Below are 27938 nucleotides of genomic sequence, written 5' to 3'. Positions count from 1 at the left end.
CGGCAAATGGATAGGCCCCTTAACGTGGTACAAGCGGTTATGATACATACACAGTTATATAACAAAGTATAGGAAACTGAACTGGATTGTTCCTATTTTCAGGTTACCATATTTTTTGTTCTAACATTGTGAACCAGAAACAAATAGAATTTTAGCAGAACCTTGAACACAACACAGCTATATACAATGCTACCACCTACCTCACTCATTTATACCACTTTAATAAAACAACTATTGCTCCAGTATTGGCAATGAGTTTCCAGTCACTATATAAAGACATCTATGAGAAACAGTTCCCTGTGTAAGCCATACTTCTGGGTGAGTCATTACAGGACAAAAGATTGCAGTGAGGTGGATAGTATGGTTACATATCAAATATCTCCACCACTGTCACAGTATGAACTTCTATTTGCGAATGTTGAAAGATCTTTTCATATTGAAGTATATCAATATTCAGCATATGTTTTTATAGCTCTTTAAGAACCTTTTTCTTCAACCATTCATGTTTTTAGAATCTCTGAATAATTACTGGCACATCATACCAAGGAAAGTACATTATTCACATATGGTCAAAAGCTTATTTCTGTACCAAAAGAGCTACACAGGCTATGTACGAAAATAAATTCAGCCAAAACAAAGTTTGCAAAATGTAGTAATGGCTTTATAAAGTATAGGTTAAATTATACATCTTAGATTAAATTTTCTCAAGCTTTGTTGTGCTTTTTTTAAGTTTATTTTTCATTATGATTTACAAGGCTTTTTGATTAATAGACAAAAATAGCATACAATAACCAAACTAAAGAAATAGAGTAAGGAAGAAAAAGAAAAGAAAGAAAAATAAAATAAAGAACATCCCAATTTTAATATATGAAAAAGCATAGCGATACCAGGGGCGTGTGTACATTATCAAAGTATCCCCAGACCAGTGTTAAGGTCATCTTTGTCAGGCAAAACTATGAGTCATTTTTTCATTCTGATCACGCTTGAAAGTATGCAGGCAGATACAGCTTAGTGCACTCAGAAGTTTAACTCAAACTGTTCTTAGAACTCAAGACAGATATTAGGGAGTTTTATATTTCTTATATAGGGCACTTAATGCCAGCAAAAGTTCTTTGTTTTTATTTTAGTTTCTTAACAAAGCATTTGTTTCTAAACACTTCTTACTGAGGTTGATGAAAAGGTGGCTGAGGGTATGGATAACCAGGTTGCTGAGTTGGGTAAGGGGCCTGACCTGCCTGTGGTTGGTACAAGTAAGGAGGCATGTTTTGGCCATACATATATGGATTATAACCAACAGGCATAGGCATTCCATAATAACCTGTATATCCTGGGTAGGTAGGGAATGGAGGACCCTGTGCCTGTGAAGGCATAGTGCTAGGAAGAGGCTGTGTGGGTGCTGGGGCAGAGGCACCTGGTACTGCAGGAGTCATATTTTGCGCTGCACTAACAGGAGCTGGAACACTTGCAGGAACGGATGGTGGAGGAGGACGCGGTGGGGGCTGTTTATTAGAGTAGACATTTCTTGGTGCTGGTGTGGGAATGCCTGATGTTGCAGCAGGAGGGGTGGGTGCTGCATTCTGGTAACTTGGTACTACTGGCATTGAAGGAGCACTTGGTTCTCTGGCAATACTTTGCTGCAAATCCTTCAGCAATTCATCTCTTTCTGTCTTCCGGGCAAATACAATATCACTGCACTTGCCTTGGAACTTCAACAAGATTTCAGTGAGGTCATTGTAAAACTTTGTGCCTTCTTTCAGATTAGCTACAATCTCTATGTAGCTGTCATGCCCAGCAGCCAATTTTTTCAAAACTTCTTCTCTTAAGTTAGCTTCAGTGTTTGATTGCTTCATCTTTGAAAATTCCTGGTGGGAAACTTGAATATTGCTTATTAATTCCTCCTGCTTTGCCAGGTTTTTCTGCATTTTATCAGTGTAGCTTCCATAGATGCGATCAAGCTCAGTCACCGATAAAGCTTCTTCGTTAATGGCTCCATCCTGTGCCAAAGCACTCAGAAATTTGGTGGTCATGTCAAAATTGACAGACTTGATATCATTTTCCAGTTGCTCTCTTTCTTTCTTTACTTCATCCAAGTTGGCCAACAAGGATTTCAATGTGGTCACAACCTCGCTGCCCTGCATGGTTTTTGCTGGGTTGGCAGAAGGAATTGCCCCATTGAGTTCTGCTTCTCCCTTACACAAAATTGATATTGCTTCACGCTGAGACTGGTAACGCTCTTTTACAACGGCATCTGCTCCAACCGCTTTATCCAAATAGGTACGGAAGTTGCTGCCCTCAGTTCTTAGAGGTTTGTAAAGGTCATTGGAAGGTGTTCTTTGCCATCTTTCCTTAAACTTTGATTTTAACTCATTGTCTGTAGCTTCCTCTTCATCCAAAAACTTCAGCGATGCATCAAGAATTTCTTTATTTCTCTGGAGAAGTTCTGGAAGGTCTCTGATTAACTGGTCAATTGTCTGGATACCACCTTGCTCGATTACAGCCTTTGACTTCTGCAAAATGGACTGGGGGATACTGTCACCAGACACATCTTCAATAGCAGCAGGAAGATTTAAAGAAGCAAGTACTCCATTACATAAAGTTGTAGCATCTCTCATCTTAGCAATGGTTGTGTTGATGAGATCCGCCTTCCTCTGATTGTAGACACTCAGGGACTGCTGTATTGCCAAAGGTACCATCTTTTCAAACAGATCACTGTACTTCGGGCTGAGTGGGGAGGTTACAGGAGTTGGTTTCACAAGAGCAGCTTTCCCAATTGGATCAAGATCTTTTAAATCTGGGACTCGGTCATGGTAAATGAAGTCGTTGTCTTTCTTTGCAGCAGTGAGGGCACGGCTGATTTTATCAGACAGGTCTTTGACGCTGACATATTCATCATACCTGGAGGACACAGTTTTCACCAGATCTGTGGCATGCTGCAACCTGCCAACCTCTTCCCCAAATTTCTTCTGCTGCTTTGCCAGGACGGACTGGTGGTACTCGGCATGGGCCTGCATGATGCCATGCTTGGCAGCTAGCACTGGGAAGACCTCCTTGGGCAGAGCATCTTTGTACTGGCACTGCTTGAAGGCATCGCCATAGAAATCGGCAGCCTGGTTGGCCAGCTTGGCAATGAGGGCATCCTTCATCTTGTCTCTGGTAGCTTTCAGGAAGAAGACCTCCTGGGCCTGGGCCAGCATGATGACACTCAGCGTGCCCACCGTGTCTGGAGAGATATCCACGGTGGGGTCCCGGTTGAGGGCAGACAGCACGGTGTCTTTAATGTGGGAGAAGGCCCCGGCGGACAGCTGGTAGTACCTGGAGGCGGCTTTCAGGGCTTCGTCGTTGTCCAGGTTCTGCTCGGAGGCGATCTGGCTGGCCAGGGCCCCGATGTTGAATAGTACGCAGGTCTTCTCGTAGCCCAGGCTGGGCAGGCCGAGCTTCACCGAGCCCCCGAACAGCGAGCCCTTGTCGAAGGCGTCCTTCCAGGTGAAGGTGAGGCAGAGCTGGCCCTCCGCGAACGGGAACTTGGGCTCGATGGAGCCGAGCTGGTCGTAGTAGCGCATGACGGTGTCCAGCGAGCTCTCATGCTTGTCTAGCGGCCGGCCCACCGCGCTCTTCCGCAGCTTGCTCAGCTCCTCCACCGCCCGGCAGTACTCGGCCTGCTCGGCCCCGGGCGGGTATGTGTTCTGGATGAACTTACACAGCGGCTTCACCAGCTCCACCTCCGACGTCTTCTTCAGCGGCACGGAGATAAAGGAGGCCATGGCGGCTGCTGCTGAGTGCTGGAGATCGGGATGTAATGACGGCTCTGACTCTCCCGTGCGCCGTCAGTATCGGCCGAGCGAGAGAAGCTGTTTCCGGGTGCCGCCTCCTCCCGTCACTCGGTCACAAGGTGCTGCTGCTGCTGTGCTGCGTCTGAGTCACCTGCAGGATGAGAGCGCACTGTCACTTCCTGTCACCAGCCCGCATAGGCTCATCATACAGTATAAACTATTACTGGGATCCGGGACTCACACAGACACACACAGGTATTAACAACACAGCGCTCGCTGCTGCCACCTTCCGGCCGGGAAAGCGGGGGACACAAGGTGCTGCATACGTACATGAGCTGGGGGAGCCGGTCAGTATGGTGCTGGTGTTGCTTCCAGCATCTGAGCGCTGCACATTATTATGGGAGGGGGCGGAGCCGGCAGGGGAGGGGGCTGATGATGATGAGGGAACTGACTTCCTGCCCTCTCTCTATCCCGTCCCTGTTTTGCCAAGTTAGCAAAGTTCTGCAGAAGTGCGGCGACTGCGAGTGGTGCAGCAGAGGAAGCGACAGAGACACCCCCGATCACTCACTCTCCATGTACTAATCAGGGGCATAGTGCCAGGGGGCAATGGGTCGCCAGGGCGCCCCCACACCTGCCCTCAGCCTCTTACGAGGGTAGATGGGGCTATAAAGCTCCTTACAGTGCATGGACCCAGACCACCTAGGCGACTGCAGCATTGCTACCCATCACCCGCACTTGGGGTTTTGCTGCCTCCTACCTCCTTGGCAGCATGATGAAGAAACCAGACTTGAAGATTGTACTTCTGGGGGACATGAACGTGGGGAAAACCTCCCTCCTGCACCGGTACATGGAAAAGAGGTTCCAGGACACAGTCAGCACAGTTGGGGGAGCTTTCTACCTTAAGCAGTGGGGACCTTACAACATATCCATTTGGGACACTGCAGGTACAGTACTTATAGTGTTACAAGTAAATGTCCCACATATATCTATATATCATATATATCTATCATTGTTGTACTGTATTTATCCTGTCTATATGTTGTCTCTTTAGTATTCCACTATTAAATAAAGAGCAACATTATTATAAGTAGACAAAACATCTGCTAAGAAATGCTGAATTCTAGCAAGAACTAAAATAGTTGCCTATAGAGCTAGTATACAGTTGCCTATAGAGCTAGTATACAATTGCCTATAGAGCTAGTATACAGTTGCCTATAGCCTACATTATAAAGTGCTGTTTGTCAATCTTCTCCGCAAATACCATCACATACTATTTTAAGAAATTCTTGAGACAACTTATACAAGGAAATAATTCATGTGGCATTACCTGAAATATGTGTATTTGTGTTTAACTTTGGGAGGGTTTGATTCACATCTGTTTTTGTTTTTACAATTATTCACAAAATAATTATTTTATAGTTTGTTTTCTAAAGATGAGTCTGCAACAAACTTCTTTAGTGAATGTAGAACAGAGTCTACTTTATACCATGTGCCCAATGTCGGCAAAGCTCTAGTAGAGAGACATTAGACCTACACATACAACTATACTATACTACATAAAGAGAAAATATTGTTATGACATTTTTTAATATGTATTACAGGAGTCTTCATTATTAAGTGTATGAAAGGTAATGTCCCTACAGTATGTTAACATTCAGGGGGTGAACTACAAAAGATTTAATTTTTCCCTCAGCTTGGTGAATCTGTGGCCGCCTCCAATAGTCAATCACGTTAGGAAATAACTGTAAATAGTCTGGAAGTTTGATGGGAACCGATTTGTAAAGTATGCTCTTAGTAAATTGTCCTTTTAGGTATAGTATTCTGTACTCCTACATTGGTCTCTTTATCTGAAGTACCCTGCCAAGATCATGCACTGCATGACATAAACATTAACTTTTAATAAATCATTTTCTAGAACCATGCAATTCTACAGCTTAGCGCAGCACTATATGTGACATAGTTCAGACTATATAATAACCTAATATAACCATCAGACTGCTATGTATAGATACTTTTCATACGATCTGTAGAATGTTAACATAATAGAGTTTCCCATGTCACAATTTCCATTAATTGTACAAGTGAAAAAGAGAAGTGTCTGTCTTAGTGTCTTCTCTTCTCCATTTGTGGGATATTTAGTTTTGTGTTGCTTTACCAAGTGAGTACACTATTCAGTACGTAAAGCAGAAAAGTATGTTGTAACCAACAAATCATTACAATAAATTTGTATGTTATGTGCTCTGGACCCTGTTTCTTCAGACCCTATTACTTTTTCTGTAAGTCTTATACACATACACACACTTGCTAGCAGGAATACATATGATTGACCAGCGGTCGGGATGCTGGCGTTCAATGCATATAATGCATAAAAAAAATGTGTTTTACTGATACATTGTTAGCTTGTTCTTAATTTGTGCATTTACCAGTGTGATCTACAGTATTATACTGGTAGTGAGTGTTAATGGATGAGATGCTCGAAAGGGAGAAATGCAGTCAAACCACCAAAATGCGGGTTTGACCACATTTCTCATATGCACCAAGCCTGGATGCGGTGGGTAACGCTATCTTCCTGACTGCATTAGCTATAGAAACCTATGGGGTTCTATCGGGAGAGTGCTAATAGAGGGATCCAAACTGATCCCTCCCAGCATGCCCTGCGGCCAGTGCGTACTTCTGTGCACGCGCAGAAGGACGCCAGAGGGGCTTCTGGGTCATAGACCCGAAAGTACCTAATTCGCAAAGGACCGCTCTTTCCGACAGAGTGGTCCTTTACGGCGATCGTAATGCATACCGGCGTTACCGTTGGAATTCATTGCATCCCGCCTGCGAAACATCATGCATCCCGCCCCTTGTTTGATAAATAGGGCCTTCTGCATTTTTCTGAGGCTAAGGCAGAATGGAGCAGAAGTCAGTTTTGCAATGTGTCTTGAGTGTTTTTACACTGCGCATGCTCTGAAACTGAGTGTATGGAAGTAAAGGTGATGGAGTCATTTGCTACTCAGTCGCATGTCAACCAACTTGTAGCTGAAGGGTCATAACTGGGAGGTAACGGGTGATCACAAGTAGGCAGAGTTCAGTGAGGGTGTGACATTGAAGTTGCTAGGCTATACAAAGTTGGGCATATGAACAATTATGCATGTTTTAAAACTGATCTTTTGCACCATGGAGAGGGAGGGGGGTGCAAGGGAGAACTGATAGTGATGATGGCTATGAATACAAATGTACGGATATGCCCAGTAGCACAGATGTGTACAACAATGCACACACTGTGTGACCAACTATGGTCAACTTGCGTTCAACTTTTCATCAGCCCCAATATATTTAAATATGGAATTGTAATTCTAGAATGCAGTGTTGGTGATTATCCCATACAAATTAATACATCCTATTTTTAATGCTGTTAGCCTTGGTTAGTTAGCTGCATTGGTGTTTAGTAGTCTTTGGTCTTATGAAGTCATCATATTCTTTGCATTTTTACTGGATACTTGTATTTATGCATATAGACATAGTGGTTTGCGTCACTATATTGTAGTACTAGGACTGTTGTTTTATTCTGTATGTTGGCTCAAGTTTGTTCCATGAGCCGGGGCAAACCCTTTAAAACGATGTTTAATTTACAAGTGATGAAAAGTTTTGAAATACATTGTTATGAAGACAATAGTATAAATATTCGATACGAGAAAGTAGGAACAGCATCAAGTGTTGGGGTATTTTTCTATTGAACAGCTGTTGACCATCTGTACACTTGCAGAGCTAATGTATATTTGAAGTTTAAAGGAGTATGAAACACAAATTATAATGGGTGAGACTATTCGGCCTATGCAGAAATAAGTAAAACTGATCTCTTTTAACCGTCCTATGATTAAGTAGGTAGTAGTTTGTCACACTATGGCAGGGGTTCCCAACCACTGTCCTCAAGGCACACTAACAGTCCAGGTTTTAAGGATAGCCATACTTGAGCACAGGTGACTTAATTAGTACCTCAGTAATTTGATTTAACCATCTGTGCCTTTGCATGGATATCACTAAAACCAGGGCTGTTAGTGTGCCTTGAGGACCAAGTTTGGGAATCACTGCACTGTGGGGTAATCCAATTAGCTGCTAGAGGTGCGTTTTGCCACGGCGTTCAGACGCCGGCAATGGCACCCTATCTCTCATCCCTCACGGCCCTTTTTCAGGGTGAGCACGCTCAAGTTTGTATACAGCCCTGTTTGTACACAGACTGCCGACAAGTGCGGCGTTGTCGCGATGACTTGCACCTACGAGTGCATCGCGTATAATTGGATTGGCCCCAAAGAATATTCAGAACAGTTCTGTTTGTTATTAGCATTGGCTGAAATGTACTTGCTATCCGGACGTAACCTTTTCTTTATTAGTGCATATATAAAATATATACAGTTAGGTGCATAAATATTGGGACATTGACAGAATTTTCATATTTTGGCCTCTATTCACCACCACAATGGCTTTGAAATGAAACAAACAAGATGTGCTTTAACTGAGATTTAATTTGAGGGTAATTACATCCAAATCAGGTAAACGGTGTAGGAATTACAACGGTTTCTATATGTGCCGTCCACTTTTTAAGGGGCCAAAAGTAATGGGACTATCAACTCAAAAGCTATTTCATGGACAGGTGTGGGCTATTCCCTCGTTATTTCATTATCAATTAAGCAGGTAAAAGGTCTGGAGTTGATTCTAGGTGTGACATTTGCATTTGGAATCAGTTGCTGTCGACTCTCAATATGATATCCAAAGAGCTGTCACTATCAGTGAAGCAAGCCATCATTAGGCTGAAAAATCAAAACAAACCCATCAGAGATATAGCAAAAACATTAGGTGTGGCCAAATCAACTGTTTGGAACATTCTTAAAAAGAAAGAACGCATCGGAGAGCTCAGCAACACCAAAAGACCCGGAAAACAACTGTGGTGGATGACAGAAGAATTATTTCCCTGGTGAAGAAAAACCCCTTCACAACAGTTGGCTAAATCAAGAACACTCTCCAGGAGGTAGGTGTATATGTGTCAGTCAACAATCAAGAGAAGACTTCACAAGAGTGAATATAGAGGGTTCACCACAAGATGTAAACCATTGGTGAGCCTCAAAAACAGGAAGAACAGATTAGAGTTTGCCAAACAACATCTAAAAAACCGATTACAGTTCTGGAACAACATCCTATGGACAGATGAGAGAAAGATCAATTTGTACCAGAGTGATGGGAAGAGAAGAGTATGGAGAAGGAAAGGAACTGCTCATGATCCAAAACATACCACCTCATCAGTGAAGCATGGTGGTGGTAGTGTCATGGCGTGGGCATGTATGGCTGCCAATGGAACTGGTTCCCTTGTATTTATTGATGCTGTGACTGCTGACAAAAGCAGCAGAATTAATTCTGGACGGCGCTTCACAGTGCAGATGGACAATGACCCGAAGCATACTGCAAAAGCAACCAAAGAGTTTTTTAAGGCTAAAAAGTGGAATGTTATGCAATGGCCAAGTCAATCCCCTGACCTGAATCCGATTGAGCATGCATTTCACTTGATTAAGACTAAGACTAAACTGAAGGGAAAATGCCCCAAGAACAAGCAGGAACTGAAGACATTTGCAGTAGAGGCCTGGCAGAGCATCACCAGGGATGAAACCCAGCGTCTGGTGATGTCTATGCGTTCCAGACTTCAGGCTGTAATTGCCTGCAAAGGATTTGCAACAAAGTATTAAAAAGTGAAAGTTAGATTTAGGATTGTTTAGTTTGTCCCATTATTTTTGGCCCCTTAAAAAGTGGGAGGCACATATAGAAACCGTTGTAATTCCTACACCGTTTACCTGATTTGGATGTAATTACCCTCAAATTAAATCTGAAAATCTGCAGTTAAAGCACATCTTGTTTGTTTCATTTTAAAGCCATTGTGGTGGTGAATAGAGGCCAAAATATGAAAATTCTGTCAATGTCCCAATATTTATGCACCTGACTGTACATATATATTATTGCTGTTCTGAAAATATTAGTTTTCTCTCTTTTTTTTTTTTTTTTTTTTTTTTTTTAACATGGCTCTTACGTTTCCTGTTTATTATTATTATTATGTTTTTTGTATTTATCAGATAGTGAATTGTGAACCTATAATGACAAATTGGTGTGTGTGTGGGGTGGGGGAAGGGGTAGGGGGGTCTGTGAAACAGAAGGTAAGAGATACATGACTAAAATCTGTGGTAACTCTGAGTTTCTGTGGTGTTTTTTTTGGTCAGTTATTTGCTAAATACCTTACAAAGGGTGCAGTTCAATTAGTCGCAGGGTTTTAGCTCCCGGTTTAAGTGCTCAGAGTTATTCAGTTACTGCCTGCGGTAAGCCTGTGACTTGCCCCGAAGGTGCACTTAACGTGGATTTCTGCTCACACCATCCAGAGGTGCAAACAGAAATCTGTGTTAACTAGTGATTCTGGGTCTAATCGCAATGTTACAGCGGGCAGAAATTGCATAGCTCCGGGTATGTTCCAGCTTGAAAAAGTCCACAGAAGTGGATGAAGCACGCTGCTGCTTCGGTCCCCAGTATATAGGGTCAATCCAATTAGATACGAGTTTGCAAAAGCTAGTTTGTGTCATGAAACTCGCATACATTGCATGAATGTGCGCACCAGGGAAATGTGAGATCCAACTTGAAATGCCAATTTGCTTAGTGGTGGTGAGGGTGTGCGACTTTTCTACAAAATGCTACCTGGGAAAAGTGCATGAAAAAGTGGACCCCAAAAAAGTAACAACTGATACAGCGGTACCACATAGAAGGCTGTTCGTGGCAATAAAGATGGTAGTGGAGGTTTTTAAAAGGTGTGAAATGGCTGATTTGTGCACTTTTTTATTAATGGTGGAAAAATGATAGCAAGACAGTGTTTTTCAGCAACTTAAAGTCCTTTCAGCATTTTGGGGTACAGAAAAACGTTGGCATAATAAACACTTTTTATCTCTCATCTACAAGTTCTAAAACCCCTCTCCTATAAATAAAATACCTATCCCACATCTTTTAACCAATTATTGAGCTTTTTAGAGAAATTCAACTGAAAATTATCATGTATAATTGTTATTTAAACCCCTCCAAGTGTGAGAGTGTTAATTGGGAGGAGTGTACCAGAGGTTCTTCACTGTGCCTTGACATTTTTACCATAAAATAAAGATTTTCCCTACCTTCTCACCTGCTCAGGGGGGTGTGCACAAAAAATTGCAAACATTTCTTTAAACAAATGTATGCGAGTTTGGAATTGAATTGCAAATGAAATTCGCAGTACAAGTTCGCTGTGTGGACGGCCTGCAGGACCTAACTTGCAGCGAATTGGATTGCCCCCTATTAGTCTGCCAGCGTGGTATACTAAGCATTGATATATACAGAAGAAAGTTATTTCCACTGATCTGTAGCGAGACTGCCGGACACTCATCTATCTTGTGCTATCCTGACTACTCTCTGTCCTACACCACTAACAGCTTGGCGGTATTCCCATTACCGTGCTCCATTTCCTTCATGTGATAGCCAGATCATACATTGCTATGCACCATTAGCAGCTCAGCGGCAGTTCCCATTAGCGTGCTTTCCCTTAATCACTGTGCACCTCGGAACCCCAATTGTGCTGTTAGTAGCTGGGCAGCTCAATACACCACTGGTCAGCTGCATAGCCAAGAGACAGGCGTATAACACTGGCTTGGAGCAACAATTACAGGTACTGTTTATTCCCTAATAAGCTATATAACCAGCAAAAAGGTTTTATGCTGACGTGTTGGGTACGGCATCTCGAAAGTTGGAATCCGAGAGATGAATATTTTGCCGATTTTTTTTTTAAGTAAGCATTCTAAGGCTAACCCTAAACCCAACCCTAACCCACCCCTGCCACAGCTTAACCCTAACCGTCCCCTTCTGCATCCTAACTCTTCTCACCCCTCCCTGCAGCCTAGCCCTAAACTTCCCCTCCTGCAGCCTAACCCTAACCCTCCTAATACTTCCCGTATAAAGTTGCCTGCATTTTGACCCATTGGGATCCCGCAGCCAGTATAGTGAGTGTTAGGCTGCGTGCACACCTATAGATATATCTGTCCAATCTGTCTGGTGGGAAGGAAAATATGTCAAACACTGGGACGCGGACCAGATTTTCCTTCCCACCAGACAGATTGGACAGATATATTTACAGGTGTATACGCAGCCTTAAGGGGGGTATCCACTTAGCGATTTAACCAAGCGATTGCACGATAACGATGTCGTTATCGTGCAATCGCTTGCAAATCACGCATGCATCGGGCATGTTTTGGTCGGAAGCGACCAGTGATGTGCGCGCCCGCTGGTCGCTTCCGACATCGCCCCGTACATGCTGGTCAACGTGACGATCCCGTCAGGTTCAGCATGTGCGGGGATGAGGGATGTGCCTGGACTGAACGAGTGAACGTCCAGTCTAGGCACATCACTAGATATACAAACGAGAGCACGACTGGAATGTCGGAATCGTGCTCTCGTTTGTGAATCTGTAAGTGGATACCCGCCTTTAGGATGCCGACTACATCCCTGGTAAACTGATCAGTCCTTGTATAATTGGTTCATTGTCTATTGCTGGCTGCAGAATTGGTATCTCTACTATCTCCAATACTAATGGATACAATTTTGTTTTAAACACGACGTTGTATCTTGTGAAACAAGCACATGGATACACTTTTTTTTAAACCGTGCTGCAACCTGTTCAGTTCACTCCTGCAACTAATATAAGATACTTTTTCAGCAATATTACCATTAATAATGTGATTTGCAACTATTCAGATTCATATTGGTCTATTGCAACTGTATGACGTTTATGTGGAACCTCTCGGGTTTTGTTGTTGATGCATGGTTTTAATGTTGTTGTGCAATAAATTGTTCTGTTTAGTCCAGTTCTTCACAGTTCAATTGCATTTTATTCACCAGCACATTCTCATTTGTTTATTCTACTTAACTCGGGAGATATGAATTACCAGGCATTTACCACGGGAAATAATTGAATAGCTTCGGGTACTTCTCCGGGAGCTAATACCCCGCAGTAAGTCCTATGGCTAATTGAATCGCCCTCAAAGTGCGTTACATTATATGGATTTATTTTTTATGAGGAGGCCCAAAGTTTCAGCAGTGCCGGACAATGGTTGTAAACCTAAAAACAGCAGTTACACGGCATAAGTACAATACATAACAAAAAACTATAGTGTAAGTACAAAGCATAAGTATAATACATACATTACTGCAACACCACAGGGTAGGTGAGTGATGGGGGCACTCAAGATCACAAAAGTACATACATGACCATTACAAATAGGCAGAGTAAAAATGAATGGTTGCGTTTTTGACTAAATCACTTTTCAGAGAGAAAAATTAAGCCGGGGACTTGGAAGACTGGCAAGACATACATGAACAGAATAGTTATGTATAATAAGATGAGAGGATGCAGCTTGAGCAACAGAGAATACAGAATCCATTCAGGATAAGACATGACAAGAACACAGAAGGAAGACTGGGTAGCCTGGCCTTTGAAAGCTTACATTTTAAGGGGCAGTTAGAGACAATAGGACCAATTGGGGCATTAGGCATAGCGGGATCAGGTGTGGTGCAGAGCAGATGCCTAGATGGAGACTGCGTAGTCTGTAGAGCAGGGTATGGATTACGGTTGATGAAGGAGAAGCTGAAAAGTGCATGTTTCAGGGAGAGCGAATCATACTCATCAAATGCAATGTCCATTTTTAGTGGATATAAAAATATACTGATAGGTTAATTGGCTGCTGACTAGAATGGAGGCGTGTGTGTGTGTGTTCCAATGTGGCAAGGACTAATATGAACAGTAAATATTCTTTTTACAGTGCTGTGGTAATATTGTGGTGCTATATAAATAGAGATTCAAAAATATATGATGTTGTTATTCTCTATCAAGGAACACTAATAAAATAGCTGGCACGTAGCAACAGAGTGCATATTTATATCTTAATTTCATTCTTTAGCTTTAACTGAGCTGATCATGCTTACTGTAGATTATATTGCATATGCACCATTGTTGTTATTTATTTTTTTGTCTTTTTTCCTGGAAATGCTTTGGGATCATATGAGTACTATAAAATGGCTGAGGCGTGACACTGAGAGTATACCATACTCCCTGCCCCCTTCTAGGTACTCCCTCCATATGCTCAACCTCTCTGCTCTAGCCATCAAACATTAAGCTATTTTCAGCTAATACAAACTATTTCATCACCATAACATCCCGCACACTCTTTCTCAATGGTAATTGTTAGCTGATTCAGCAGCTTGTCAAAAATTCACCAGACTTCTTATTAAGGCTCAAAACTTGTTGAGGGTACTTTAGGGCATATCGTTAGAAACCCTGTAATAGAAGACAATGAATTGTATGTGGCTGCAGTTCTTGTGTTTCAGAGCACTAGAAAAAATATCAGAAGTAGCTAACTGGCGGCCATATTGTGATGAACATCTAATAAGCATCCGTATTCAGTAGTATGGATTACAGCAGGGGTGGGGAACTTTTTTTCCGCCGAGGGCCATATTGATATATATAACATTATTTGCAGGCCACGCCCCCTCTGTATGATGTCACACTGGGGCGTGGTCACAATCGCCATAGATTACAGAAATGCCCGGGACATCCTGATGCTCTGGGGAGCTGTAAGGGCAGCGGTGTGACCGTCTGAAGCATCCTAAGGACACTCCTAGCAGCACTACTGCATAGATTCTGGCTGCAGTGCACCATTCTAGGCACCATGCTAGCCAGATGAGGATAGCAGAAAAAAGCTCCGAGGGCCAGTCCAAATTATTCCGAGGGCCTTATACGGCCCCCGGGCCTGAGGTTCCCCATCCCTGGTTTACAGCATAGCAGTCCTGACAGCAGTTCTGAATGCTTGATACAGGGTTGTGTTTGGTAGTCTCTTCATCTATTTACATGTAACTATTTAAACAATAAAGCCAAGCAATTCCTTTGTAATGGAATTTGCATACACAGCATAGTCCTTTTCTGAGGCTCCTCCCACTCAGCAAAAGCTACAAGTATAGATGTATTAGAAGTCAGTATTAAATAATAACTTTTTACATATAATAAAAGATGCATCCTACGTGGATGAAAACCATTTCTGTACAGTAAGAGATTTTTATACCCCTTTCACACAGAGAAAACTACACCGTAATTTATGGGCACGAGCCGGGTTGACCCCGGACGTTTTTCTGTGTGAAAAGGCAACCCGAATCTAAATTTTTGGGACGTTGACCTTGGTAGTTACCAGGGTTAAAGATGGGTTGCCCGCCGTGTGAAAAGGTGCGACTCTGCTTTTTCAAGCCGGGTTGCGGTAAAGCGCTGATTGGCTGAGCTGGTGGAGCACTGGCTGAGTGGGCCGGTCTTGCTGAGTAGGCGTGACACTGGCGCTGGCATCTGAGGTAATCGGGTAGCTGCAGAAATAGACACAGAGACAGCATGACTCATTGGAAAGAGGAGAAGATCGGCGAGTTGCTGGCAATCGGAGGCAATAAGCTGCAGTAGGCTCTCATTTGCTGTGTGAAACTGCAAAACACAGCAATAGCTCAGGAACTCCGGGCTACTCAGTAGTAACTCTTCATCCATGGTAAAGGCAATGCAGTGAGCAGTCACCACCCACTTTTCATGACCTCAAAGTGTACAAAAAACAGTCAATTTCTTATAACACACAGTATATTTCAGGGCTGACCCGGCTTCATTGTGAAAGGGGTTGACCCAGGTATAACCCAGGTCCAAGGTGCTGTTTGAAAGGGAGGTAGGAGCTGTGACCCAGAAACAACCCGGGGTCCAAGCCCCGGGTTCTGTCTGAAAGTGGTATCAGTGGCATATTAGGGTTTAAGATGGGCAAATAAGTTATGTAGTGACATTTTGGGACAACATTCTGACCTAAATTATAGATCAAAATATTTTTAAACCATGGAAACTTTTGCCTGTGAAAACTAATAGGTGATCTTTGTTAATGTGTACCTACCATGTAATCTAAAGTTAGTCAGACTTTCCAGTTTGAGTCAAAGTTTCTCAGGAGATCAGTGCACATGCTCCTGCCAGTAAATAAGATGATCACACTCTTATTAATATTCCTGAATATGTAAACCAGCTCAGAACATGCAGACATGCAACCAGAAGCTATGCAGCTCTAACACATAGTAAATGTTGCATGTTACAACATTAATACCCAATGTGATTGTTTTACATTCTCCGCGGGTTGGGTACAGAGTCCCAGCGGTCAGAATATCGACAGCAGCATCCCCACAGTCAGAATTCCTATGCCTGCAGGTAAGTACCCTCCCCTCCCACAGCGTAACCCTAACCTTACCCTCTCCCCGCAGCTAAACCCTAACCCTCCCCCTTGTGCCTTGTCCAAAGCCTTATACCGTCGGGATCTCAGCGGTTGGGATTCTGGAGCTGTAATTCAGACTGCTGTCAGGATTGTCCTGACTGCTGGGATGCCGACTACATCCCCTCCCTGCCCCCAAAGTGATCCTTCTAAAATCATCCATTCCTAGGGGCTAAATTATTATAACTTATTAAAGTACTATTACTTTGTTTTAAAGTAAGCAAATACCATACGCAGTATTCTATATGAGTCACTGCGGTTACAGACTTTCTTTAAGTAACTATGCCCCTCCTGGACCCTCTCCCTCCACAGTAACTCCATCTTGGAGTGGATAGCTATGTTCTACTGACCAGGGTGAATTCCCTAGACTGAGGACTGCAATGCTGCAGGACTAATGTGTACGCATGGGACGATTAGAATGCTCGATAAGAACGATAACATTCATCCAGCACACCCGGTATAACGATCATCCAGCACACCCGGTATAACGATCATCCAGCACACCTGGGAGATCGTTCAGCGATATTGTTATCACTGACGGCTGTCCCGTGTGTATGCACCATGACCTGATGTAGACACTTTTCTTGTATCCTTTTTTTTTTCCAGAGGTTTTAAGCAACTTGCGTATTAGCATTCATCTAATAAGTTTAATTTATTCTTGCCTGTACATGAGGAATGCTTAATTGTTGTTGCTTCCTGCTGTGAACTTACTTCTAGACCTGTTACGGCCTGTCCTCAGGTATGGAGCTTTTAGCAGTGGGCTTGCAATGACACAGGAGCATATCTCCGTTGTCCCTGCTTTAGATAGGCCTACAGCATACACTTTCATCTCACCCACTGCAGCTTTGGTAGCCAGTAATGAGGAATTACAGAGCAGCACAGCAGAGGCTGCTCTGTAACTTTGTAATTTTGTAGTTTCTATTGAACATGGGGCCTGATTCAGACCCACTCGCGAGCGGCTGTCCGCTCGCAAGTGGGTCGATGTTATGCACTGAGCATGCGCACGACGGAGGGAGCTCCGTCGTGCGCATGCGCCAGACGCGACGAGCGAAGGAAAGTCCTTCGCTCGTTGTGTCCGATCAAAGGGGGCGTGCTGTCAATGTTGATTGACAGCACGCCCCCTTTGGTGGGCGTGCCGGGGGCGTGCCTCCCTGACGGGGGCGTTCCCACGGGAACGCCTCCCGTCAGAAGCCGGCCCACTGACATCACTAGTGATGTCAGTGGGAGTGATTTTGGCTCTGATAGAGCCAAAATCACTCCGGAGCTTGTGGTTGAAAACCTCAACCGCAGGCTCCGGCTCGCAATTTCGATGGTCGCGATGGTCTCGACCATCGCGGCCATCAAAAAGCACGCTCGTATAGCCTGTGGGTGGTGACCCACAGCTATACGAGCGTCCAGGAGGACGCTCCATGAAAATGGAGCCCGGCCCTCATTCAGAGCGTGCGCTCTGCTCAGAGCGTACGGCTCTGAATGAGGGCCATGATCTATGATCCAGTTGGACATGGAACGAATGGATGCATGAGATACATATGTGACTGTGAGCAAAGTGAATCTGAGAACCTCAGTCCATAGGCTTACCCCATTCTGCAAAGGCATGTTACTGTGAGAGCCAAGCCATTGGGCATAAAGGAGGTGTAATTCGGTTACCCTGATGCTGGAGAGCAGGAGGAGACTAGTGAAGTAGATTGTACTCATTAAACAGCAGGTGAGTGTCTGCTCTTGTTACAAGTCAGCATATCGTAACCCTTTAAACCTAATGATGGACTGGAAGATAATCTGAGATTGTCCAATAGCTGCAGTGTGATTCATTGAGTTATGTAGAATTCAGAGTCTGTACATATCGACCATACAAAACTAAGTCAGACAAAACTTCAATAAAGCGATCATGCACCTGATGGAGAGCTGAACGTTACTCCTTATCCGGAGCGTATCTTCTGTGTTTTCTCTTTGTATTTTTTTTTGTTTGCAGCCTCATTGGGTCTGCATACAAATATTCATGAGTTCGGGGTGAGATTGGGTTGCGAGATTAGCAACTTGCCCCCCCCCTCCATCCTAATTGAATTGACTCCACAGTGTTAATCGAATGACAGTAAATGCTTAATAATGACCCTGCCCCCAGTATTTCCACCACTTCTGTGTTTGTGCGTTGTATCGTCAAAGGTTCAGTGGCTAATGTGTCCATACCAGGGCTCGAAGTGAGCCATACCGCCACTTCAGCCTGTCTGAGCTCCAATTTAGCAGTCGCGCTTGGAACTAAAACACAGCTACTGGAGATGTGTCCCGCTGGGCAGGTCCGGCGCTAGGTGTCTCCGCATCCTGCGCCGTCCCGTGTTCCCCCCGGCCCTTTCCACGCTGCGCCCTCCCCCTGTGCTTACATTTTGCACTACTACTATCAGGGAGAAGGGCGGAGCTTTCTTACTGCCGGACACCGGCGCCCCTGTGCGACCGCACAGCCCCGACCATACATTGGGCTGGCCGCCCCTGTGCGACCGCACAGCCCCGACCATACCTGGAGCTGGCCCTGCTGCAGGGGACACATCTCTCTGGAGTGCACTGCTGGCTTGACCGAGCATCGGGAAACGGGTCCCGATACCAGGACAGATGCTGCCACAGTAAAAAGAATACCGGCTACGGTCGTGAACCAATCACTGACCGGCAGCCAATCAAAAATAAACATCATTGGTGGCCCTTTAAATTTGGTACCAGACGCTAGCCAATCATGGCTTGCGGATCAGCAGCCAATCAGAGGCAAGTACGCGGCAGCCTCTGATTGGCTGCTGGTCCATGCTGATTGTTTCACAGCTGGTGCCTGGAGAGAGGATGCTGAGCCGCACGCGGAGCCCCACCGACAGACGGAGGACAGGAGGAGGAGAAACTGGACTTCGGACGTGGAATGAGAGGTAGTAGTAGTAGGTAAGTAGTGTGAGGTGCGGGGGGTGGGTGAGGGAAGTAGGTAGTGTGAGGTTCAGGGAGTGGAAAGCAGCCTGCAAGTAGTGTGAAGTGCAGGGTGGGGGGTGAGGGAAGTAGTAGTGTGAGGTGCAGGGAGAGGGAAGCAGCCTGCAGGTAGTGTGAGGTGCAGGGAGAGGGAAGCAGCCTGCAGGTAGTGTGAGGTGCAGGGGGTGGGAGAGGGAAGTAGGTAGTGTGAGGTGCAGGGAGAGGGAAGCAGCCTGCAGGTAGTGTGAGGTGCAGGGAGAGGGAAGCGGCCTGCAGGTAGTGTGAGGTGCAGGGGGTGGGTGAGGGAAGTAGGTAGTGTGAGGTGCAGGGAGAGGGAAGCAGCCTGCAGGTAGTGTGAGGTGCAGGGGGTGGGTGAGGGGAGTAGGTAGTGTGAGGTGCAGGGAGAGGGAAGCAGCCTGCAGGTAGTGTGAGGTGCAGGGAGAGGGAAGCGGCCTGCAGGTAGTGTGAGGTGCAGGGAGAGGGAAGCGGCCTGCAGGTAGTGTGAGGTGCAGGGGGTGGGTGAGGGAAGTAGGTAGTGTGAGGTGCAGGGAGAGGGAAGCAGCCTGCAGGTAGTGTGAGGTGCAGGGGGTGGGTGAGGGAAGTAGGTAGTGTGAGGTGCAGGGAGAGGGAAGCAGCCTGCAGGTAGTGTGAGGTGCAGGGAGAGGGAAGCAGCCTGCAGGTAGTGTGAGGTGCAGGGGGTGGGAGAGGGAAGTAGTGGGAGAGGGAAGTAGGTAGTATGAGGTACAGGGGGTGGGAGAGGGAAGTAGGTAGTATGAGGTACAGGGGGTGGGAGAGGGAAGTAGGTAGTATGAGGTACAGGGTTGTGATGGATGCAGAGGCCGAATCTCATTGTCAAAGTCCCTAAAACTTTTTTTTTGGGGGGGGGGTCGGGCTTCATCTAAAATTTCCATACTCCCACTTCAAAATTACCACTTCGAGCACTGGTCCATACATGCTGCAATTTCAACAGCAAAAGGCAGGTTTATATCAGCACAAAAAGTCCACGAATTCCATTCTGGATTCTCCATTGAACATCAATTGGTATTGATGGCTGATGTAGAGAGATGATAACCTTATCTAACGATGTATGTGGTCTTTCGCCAGCCATGCTAATGGGGTTGTGTCAGATCTGGGCATGTAGCATAAGTGCTGAACATATAGAACATCTCTCAGCTTTTTCATACATGTCTATGTACATAGAGTGGAACAACTCAGAAGAAGAAGAAGAAACTTTGTTTTGCGGGCACTCAATTGAAATATTGCATATAAAACATAGCATTTATTAGATTGGATATGCATTAAAAAATGATAACCGCCACCGTTCATATATCAGAAGCAGGTCATTCGTAAAAACACACACATTAAAAGAATCATTTAATGTAAGAGAAAGCTAGTGAAATATAGCAAGATGATAATTCAATAATCACAGTATAATAACCAGTTTGCTCAAAATATACCACATTCACAGTATAGTAACCAGTCAATGCTCACAGTGTATCACAAAGGCACAATGACTAATCAAAGTATGGGCAGTCACGGTAATATTCAATTGACACATTTAGTGGTCACAGTGACAGATCCATTTCTTGATAATCATAACACTGTGCATAATTGTGTTCAGGCGAAAGTTTCAATCATAACCCGAATCATGTTCTCCTTTAGAGATAAATATGTGCAGCAATAGACCGCAAATATCTGCATATGATTTCTGCTACAGGTACCCAAACCAAATATTATTGCAGAAAAGTACATAGAATCCGATAAAAGTATACACCACCCCCTTTACACAGTGACAGGGTAGCAGCTGCTGCCAGTAGTGAATGGCATGTGAGTGTACAATCCACACACAAAGGGGTGGGAATAAGTGCATTATTATAATTATTATTACCAGTTATTTATATAGTGCACACACATTCCGCAGCACTTTACAGAGAATATTTGTCCATTCACATCAGTCCCTGCACCAGTGGAGCTTACAATCTATATTCCCTATTACATGCTCACACACATACACACTAGGGGTAATTTTGTTAGGAGCCAATTAACCTACCAGTATATTTTTGGAGTGTGGGAGGAAACCGGAGTACCCAGAGGAAACCCACGCAAGCACAGGGACAATATACAAACTCCGCACAGTTAGGGCCGTGGTGGGAATCGAACCCATGACCTCAGTGCTGCGAGGCAGTAATGCTAACTATTACACCATCTGTGCTGCCCAAGTGCATTGAGCATCTGCTGTTGGATCGAATCAGAGGAAAGGGACCTGGTATAAATATTGCAGGAGCCTTTCCTGATTACTATCAAATGCGAGTGCCCATAACAATATGAGGGAAACACACAATGCAATAACGTGTTAAGTAACACAGTATAGAATCAGGAGCCTGCGCTGCTGCCACTCATATACCAGGTGGTTTTGGTCCTGTATACAATGATAGGAAGAAAGAGGTTTAAGCTGCAAAAGTGGCATACATGGTGGATAGAGGCTCTGTTACCCGCGGAATTACAGAGGCACAGAATCACTCCCAAATAGACTCTCTATGTACATGTAAGGCCATAATGACTGGATAAAGCAGTGTATGGCAAGCTTTTGTGCCTTATGTACAGAGTTTTGTTGCTGCGCAGTTGAACATGAGGCTGTAATATTTCCCTCATTGCATGCACAGAACAAAATGCGTATTTTTACCCATACCCGGAATTATAGGCATCACAGTGGCCAGGCCGCCCCTACCCGTATGCTTGGTTTCATAGACACTTGTAGGCCGTCCTATACACGGGTAAATGATCCATATGTAAACAGATGTACAGTATTTATACACAACTCGGCCTATCCTGTAATTCCTATGTGAGAACACTGTTACAGCCCAGTTATGCCTTAAATCAGGAGCGAGCACATTTTTTTTTTTTTTCCCCGGTTTTACTTCTGGAAATATGCTTGTATTTGTTCTGTATGTATACTCCATAAGTATTTTAACAGTACAATAGCTGCAATAGAAAACTCCTTCTTTTCAGAGAGATTTTAATGAATACATCCCTATTTTTCTTGTTTTATATACGTTTGATAAATTGTAACCAGTATAAAACAAATCCATTTTTGTTCTGATTAGTCAGTAGTGAATGGAAATGTTTTAAAGCAAAATTTATCCCAGATATTGTAAGATATTATACCTTTAAAAGGATCTGAAATGTATATAGTGTCCCCTTTATGTTGCCTGTTGCAGTTTTGACTTGGTAACCTGGTAGAAATACAAAAGGTTCTAGATATGCGCAACAACTGCAGCCAATTGGAGACTGGAGGGAGTCCTTATTTTCCTATAGACACAATGATAACATAAATAAGAGTTCCAATCGGGCGCTGTCGATCGTCCTTGGGACGTGGAGACCGTGGACTGAAGGGCTTAGTGAGGAGTGGGTTGGTGTCCGGGACCCCCATCTTTTCACTGTGGCCCTGATTCAGAGCCGGACGCTCTGACAGAGCGCTCACTCTGAATCAGGGCCGTCCCTCCCTCATCTTGGAGCTGCCCCCTGGCCGCTCGCATAGCTGTGGGTGACCACCCACAGCTATAGCGAGCGGCCAAAATGATGGTCGCGATGGTCAAGACCATCCCGACCTTCGGGCTTGCAACGAGACCCTGCAGTAGGGTCTTGTTGTCGCAAGCCCAGGAGTGCTTTTGGCTCTATCAGAGCCAAAAGCACTCCCACTGACATCACTAGTGATGTCAGTGGGGCCGGACCCAGACGGTAGGCGTTCCCATGGGAACGCCTCCGTCTGGGCAGCCATGCCCCCGGCACGCCCACCAAAGGGGGCGTGCTGTCAGTCACCATCGACAGCACGCCCCCTTTGGTGCAAAACCCTTAACGACGGCTTGGCCGTCGTTATTCAGGTCTCGCGCATGCGCACGACTGAGGCGCCTCTGTCGCGCGCATGCGCACTTGGGCACCATCGACCCGCTTGCGAGCGCTCAGCGCTCGCGAGCGGGTCTGAATCAGGCCCTGTGTTCCATCCAGAAACCTTGCTTGTATCCATTTGATCCCAATATGTATTGCAGCATATAGGCGATGCTATATGACTTTTCTATTTTAATGCAAAGTGAGTGCAACCAGTAAAATATTGTTATAATTTGTGTATCAAACGGAATTGCACTATGTTTTTTATCTCTTTATTTGAGAGTCACATTGAAAGAAGCATATGGTGTATGACGAAAAAACTTGTAAAGAAAAGAACCATCAGCCGAGAAACAACTCTTTGAATTTGCCGAAAACATTTTTTTTTATTTTTTTTTTTTAAGTATGTTTATCCATTATATCTGTTTATTGAACATCGACAGTGCCTGATTGGAACTCTTATTTATATGTTCATTGACTTGATAACCTGTAAACATTGAATATTTGTCTTACCTCTGCCTCTACACTTCCTATCTGATTGAGTTACACAATATAAAACATTAATGAATATGCCTTCATTTCATATAACTCCTGATTATTTTCTATTGCTGGTGGATTTGTTACTGCCACAATCTATAGAAAAAAAAGGTTTTAAAATAGAGTTATAGGTAATAATTTTTATTAGATTTAAAACATGTAGTCACTCATTGCAGCCAATCGGGCATTAGCTTAAAACTACCCATGATTGGTTAAATCTGGCCTGTTGTCTCAACTGCTGGCAGTCTACTTATACACATACTTACACGTCTGGAGAAATTTTAAAGCGTTCCATTCTGTGCCCAAGCCAAATGTCCAGATTCAACAAAGCAAGGGTCTGTGTGAATTGGGGGTGTAGTTTTTAATGTATGGAAACTGGGTAAATGTTTGGAGGTAAGTGTGTGTATTCAGTTAGTATTTTATTTTAAAAATGACTGTGAAACAAAATAGTTTGGCCCATTTTGTAACTTTTTATCTAATCACAGATAAAAATTAAAACAAATTCAGATACATTTTCAGCCAAACATGCATAAAACTTTCTATAAAAAAACAAAAACCCTTCTAATGTAAAAACAGTGGGTGGGATAGGCTTCCACATGAAGTCGCGCAGATTTTCAGTTAACACAGACAGATTCTCACATTAGCATAACAAAGTAATATGGATGCCACGGCTGGGCAGAAAAGCATGTATGTATATTTATGTAGGTGCATGTAGAGTTTCGCCAAAGAACATGTATTTGTGGATCAATATGATGGTGTTTACAGAGGTTTGCTTTGACCCAAGGGCATTCGTTGTAAAGGATGGAGTAGTTTTGTAGGGTAGTACAAAATAATGGAGAAACCGTCTACTGCGCATAAAACACTTGGATTTTGTTCCAGCTCAGAGCTTTTGGAGGTCATGTCTTGTCCTGTACTGTTCTTCCAGTTCTCCACTGTGGTGGTGCATTGCTAGATACACTTTGCCTAAATGAGAGCAAAAACATCAAACACAAACATCACAGAGAAAGTCCTTATTCTCAAGATAAATTTCAGCCATGAATGATTCTCATAGAAATAGTATTTTTCTACAAAACTGAAGTTTTATTGGCGGTTCAGGTTGTATTACAGTGGTAGGATTTTGATGTGATGATGGCAAACCAAGAAAAAGTGAATACAATATGCGCTTGGATGACAGTGAAACGTGTAAGGTGCCATTGAAAAGGATGTGTCCATGTTACCCAAAATCCATTTCCTCCTTCTAAAAGACTTGCATTACTATACACACTTAAAACAGCAGGAGCATGTGGCATCCCTCCCAGTCTCCCAGCTGTGCTGATCAGGGCAGAGCACACAAATCGGGACTGCCCCAGTTAGGATGCAGGGATCATGGGTTTGTTTTTATTATCTGCACACAGGTGTCCCTCCTTCTCCTGCTCTCTGTCTCCTGGAAGTAGCAACACAGAAAGAAGGAATTTAATCCAAAATATATAATATGTGAAATATCTAAACACTAAGGGATACATTTACTAAAGTGAGAGTTATTAGAAGTGGAGATGGATAACAACCAATCAGATTCTAGCTATTATCTTCTAGAAGCTGCTGGTGACATGTTAAGCATTATCTGATTGGTTGCTATGGCAACATCTCCACTTCTGAAAATTTACCCCTAATAGTTCATATTTTCAGGATTACCCTATGGGAATACATGATTATTGACCTTTGATAAGTTTCTGGGGACATGTTGCTGCATCAAAGTGTGTAATGTGCGATACAGAGGAACTATTGGAAGGTCATAGGCAAACGCAGGGGGGGGGGGGGTTCCAGCTGCCTGGAAACCCCCCTTTCCAGCCACACCATAACCACAATAGAAATAGTAATATAATAGAATTTTACTAGTGCTGCATATTCTTCTCAGTATCACAAATGACATAATTGGCACCACCTTTTAACATGTATCAGCCAGTAATAAATAACCTGTGCACCAACTAAGAGATCTGGAAACCATGCACTGTTAGGGTTGTACTGCTATAGAGACCACTATGTACATATATGTCCAGGTCTGTGCCAGGTTCTTCTGCTGCTCCCCCATTCTCCCAGACTTTCTCCAATACTCTGGAATGGTGCTCACACCTAAAATAAAAACATTCAGCTCAGGCAGGATGGCCTACTGCCGCATGTAATGGCTTATTGTGATCACTGATCCTGTATATGCCGGAATTATGGCACACAATATACTTTGTATGATGCATATTAAAGCTGGATAAGTGCTAATTCTGCCATCTTCATGGACTGGCCACACTCACTCTAAAATCAAGCATTTGGAAACCCCACTCTAGAAATCCTGCGTTTGGCACTGAAGGTAGCCATTCTGGAGTGAGCATTGTGACTTACTGTAACTAGGAATTCTGATGAGAATACTTTGCGTATTCCTACTTAACCAAATACTTGTTTGTTAATGCAGAGGCTCAGACATGTCATCCTCTGCTGCGGTGCTGGGAATGTTGAATGTGAATGTGGAATGCACTCTTCCAGTTTTATAGATATCTTGCTACTTCTAGGTGAATATCTCTATTTGACGTGTTCCTGAAATGACTTTGTGATGTGATGACTTTGAGGCAGAAAGTTTTGTGTTGGAGGTGGTTTATCACAAGAGTCAGTGCTAAATGTTCTAATAAAGAAAGATGCCTGGTAGACATATACCATGTATACTGTAAACTTTCAGCCCTGCAATTGAACTGCCCCTTGCTTTATTATTCAGATATTTCACATTCCTGCAGAAACCTTCCCACTGCTGTAACAATTCACCATCCCACTGAGCTTTGCGATAATAGCTTCTTTGTTAAGACTCTGGTACATGTATTTTTATTATATATGAGGAACAGTAGAATATTTAGCTAAAGACTTAAATTTTAAAACAAATTGTGTATTTTTAATTTGTAAACTGCTGAATAAAGAAACATTTGGTATACAGAATAGCCTTCTCTCTCCTCACCAGCAGATGTTTGTTGAATCATACAAGGCGTCATATTCGGTATTGTAAATGTAATGAGCAAACAACTGCATTCTTCTGTAGCTCCGTACTCTCCCAAGTAACACAATGAAGCAGAACATAATGTAGCAGAACCTTTCTGCTACAACTGTCTTCTCGTGGGCCGACTTCCATTCAAAAAGTGATTTCCCAAAGAACGTTCTGTAGAGCGTTATGGAAAGCTTTATACTTTCCCTTTAACCTATTTTAATAAAGCAAGCCCCAGCAACTGTGCTACACTTAAATAAATATCTTAGAAATAAAGCACTGGAGAAATTTTGTGCAAATCAAATTTCTCTGAGAAAATCGCCATTTTGTAGAGGTGCCAAGTTCTGGAGGTTTCTGATTTGACTACATTCCACATTCAGTGTTTTGTATTTGTGAATTCTGCTGAATTTTTCGTCTATAATTTGAGCTGGGACACGGACGGTGATCTCAGTTCATGGTGTGATTGCGGTCTAATAAGGGAGAGGCGCACGTAGGACAGGCCGAAGGGAGAGCAATATGTGACAGTCCACTCTAAAATATGCTGTAAGTATTCCAGGGATCAGTTTTAGAAACTTTTTTTCTACTACAGAACAAGTATTCAGGTGTAGATGGAATAGCAAGTGCACTGTTCTCTTCACCCTCACACCAATGTACATATCTTTGTGGTAATAAAAATAATAATCTACTCAAGATATGTGATTACTAAGGCAGAGTACAATTTAGGTTCTAGCATGTACAAAAATACTTGCTAACAACTTGTTTTCGTTCTGGTTAATGTTTCTTGTATTTAATGATTTAATTTAATCAGTTTTAAATGGAGAAATTACATTCTTGGCCATAAGCTTTGCTCATTTTATTTTTAATAAAAATTAAATTAATAAACACCCAGTTGATACATACATGCTCATTTTTTATGATGCTTATCGATTTCACTGCTGACATTTCTTCTCTTTTAATTACATACCAATGGGTTAAAGAGTTTACAGAATGTGTTTCCCACCTGCTCTACAGGTAAAGGGGATTATACATTCAATTGATTACACTTTTTGTGTTCAGGTGTCTTTCTAATCTCTAGGGAATGTCATGTTTTTGTTATTTCAAAGCCTGCAGGATGCTCAGCTACTAAGAACTCCCAGACACTTTATGCTGGGTACACATCTGGGTGACATATCTGCCGACCCACGGACCAGCGAACAGAGCGGCCGATTAGTAAGCCAATACACACTTGCCAATTTGCCGCTCAGTGTATATGCTCTGACCTCACAACTGGGTGGGCATTTAAATGTGCCCGTCTAGTTGAGATGTCTGTGTCAGCGAGTTCCTGCAGCAAGAATACAGGAGGTTGGTGAGTCGCTCGTACACACATCCAGACATGACCATATATCTAAAAGAAAAGGGAGATTCTGCACAGAACCATAGACTCGTTAGTATGACCAACCATATAACATTAATAGACTAATTATA

The 27938-nt window shown here is 43.5% G+C and overlaps 2 protein-coding genes across 2 annotated transcripts in view; one reads left to right on the top strand and one right to left on the bottom strand.

Annotated features, from left to right (window-relative positions):
* Nucleotides 1-710: 710 nt before the first annotated feature.
* Nucleotides 711-4188, bottom strand: PDCD6IP (programmed cell death 6 interacting protein). Its single transcript, XM_088458370.1, has 2 exons — nt 4101-4188; nt 711-3921 (listed from the first exon to the last, which is right to left on the bottom strand). Exon 2 carries the CDS (start codon nt 3759-3761, stop codon nt 1161-1163), a length of 2601 nt encoding a protein of 866 aa, XP_088314496.1. The 5' UTR covers nt 3762-3921; nt 4101-4188; the 3' UTR covers nt 711-1160.
* RAB20 (RAB20, member RAS oncogene family) overlaps nt 4181-27938 on the top strand; it is a 36537-nt gene continuing 12779 nt past the window's right edge. Inside the window, exon 1 of the mRNA XM_088458381.1 lies at nt 4181-4714. Within this exon, the coding sequence (XP_088314507.1) occupies nt 4540-4714 (175 nt within the window). The 5' untranslated portion in view covers nt 4181-4539. The remainder of the gene's footprint in view (nt 4715-27938) is intronic.

The sequence above is a fragment of the Taudactylus pleione genome, unplaced genomic scaffold (assembly GCF_031769625.1).
Source record: "Taudactylus pleione unplaced genomic scaffold, aTauple2 ptg000041l, whole genome shotgun sequence".
In the NCBI taxonomy this organism is placed as follows: domain Eukaryota; kingdom Metazoa; phylum Chordata; class Amphibia; order Anura; family Myobatrachidae; genus Taudactylus; species Taudactylus pleione.
The sequence above is the reverse complement of the archived record's forward strand: the minus strand, read 5'-3'. Positions and strand labels throughout refer to the sequence as shown.

Excerpts from the sequence above, each read along its gene's own strand:
- PDCD6IP (XM_088458370.1), bottom strand. The coding sequence starts at position 3,761 with ATGGCCTCCTTTATCTCCGTGCCGCTGAAGAAGACGTCGGAGGTGGAG.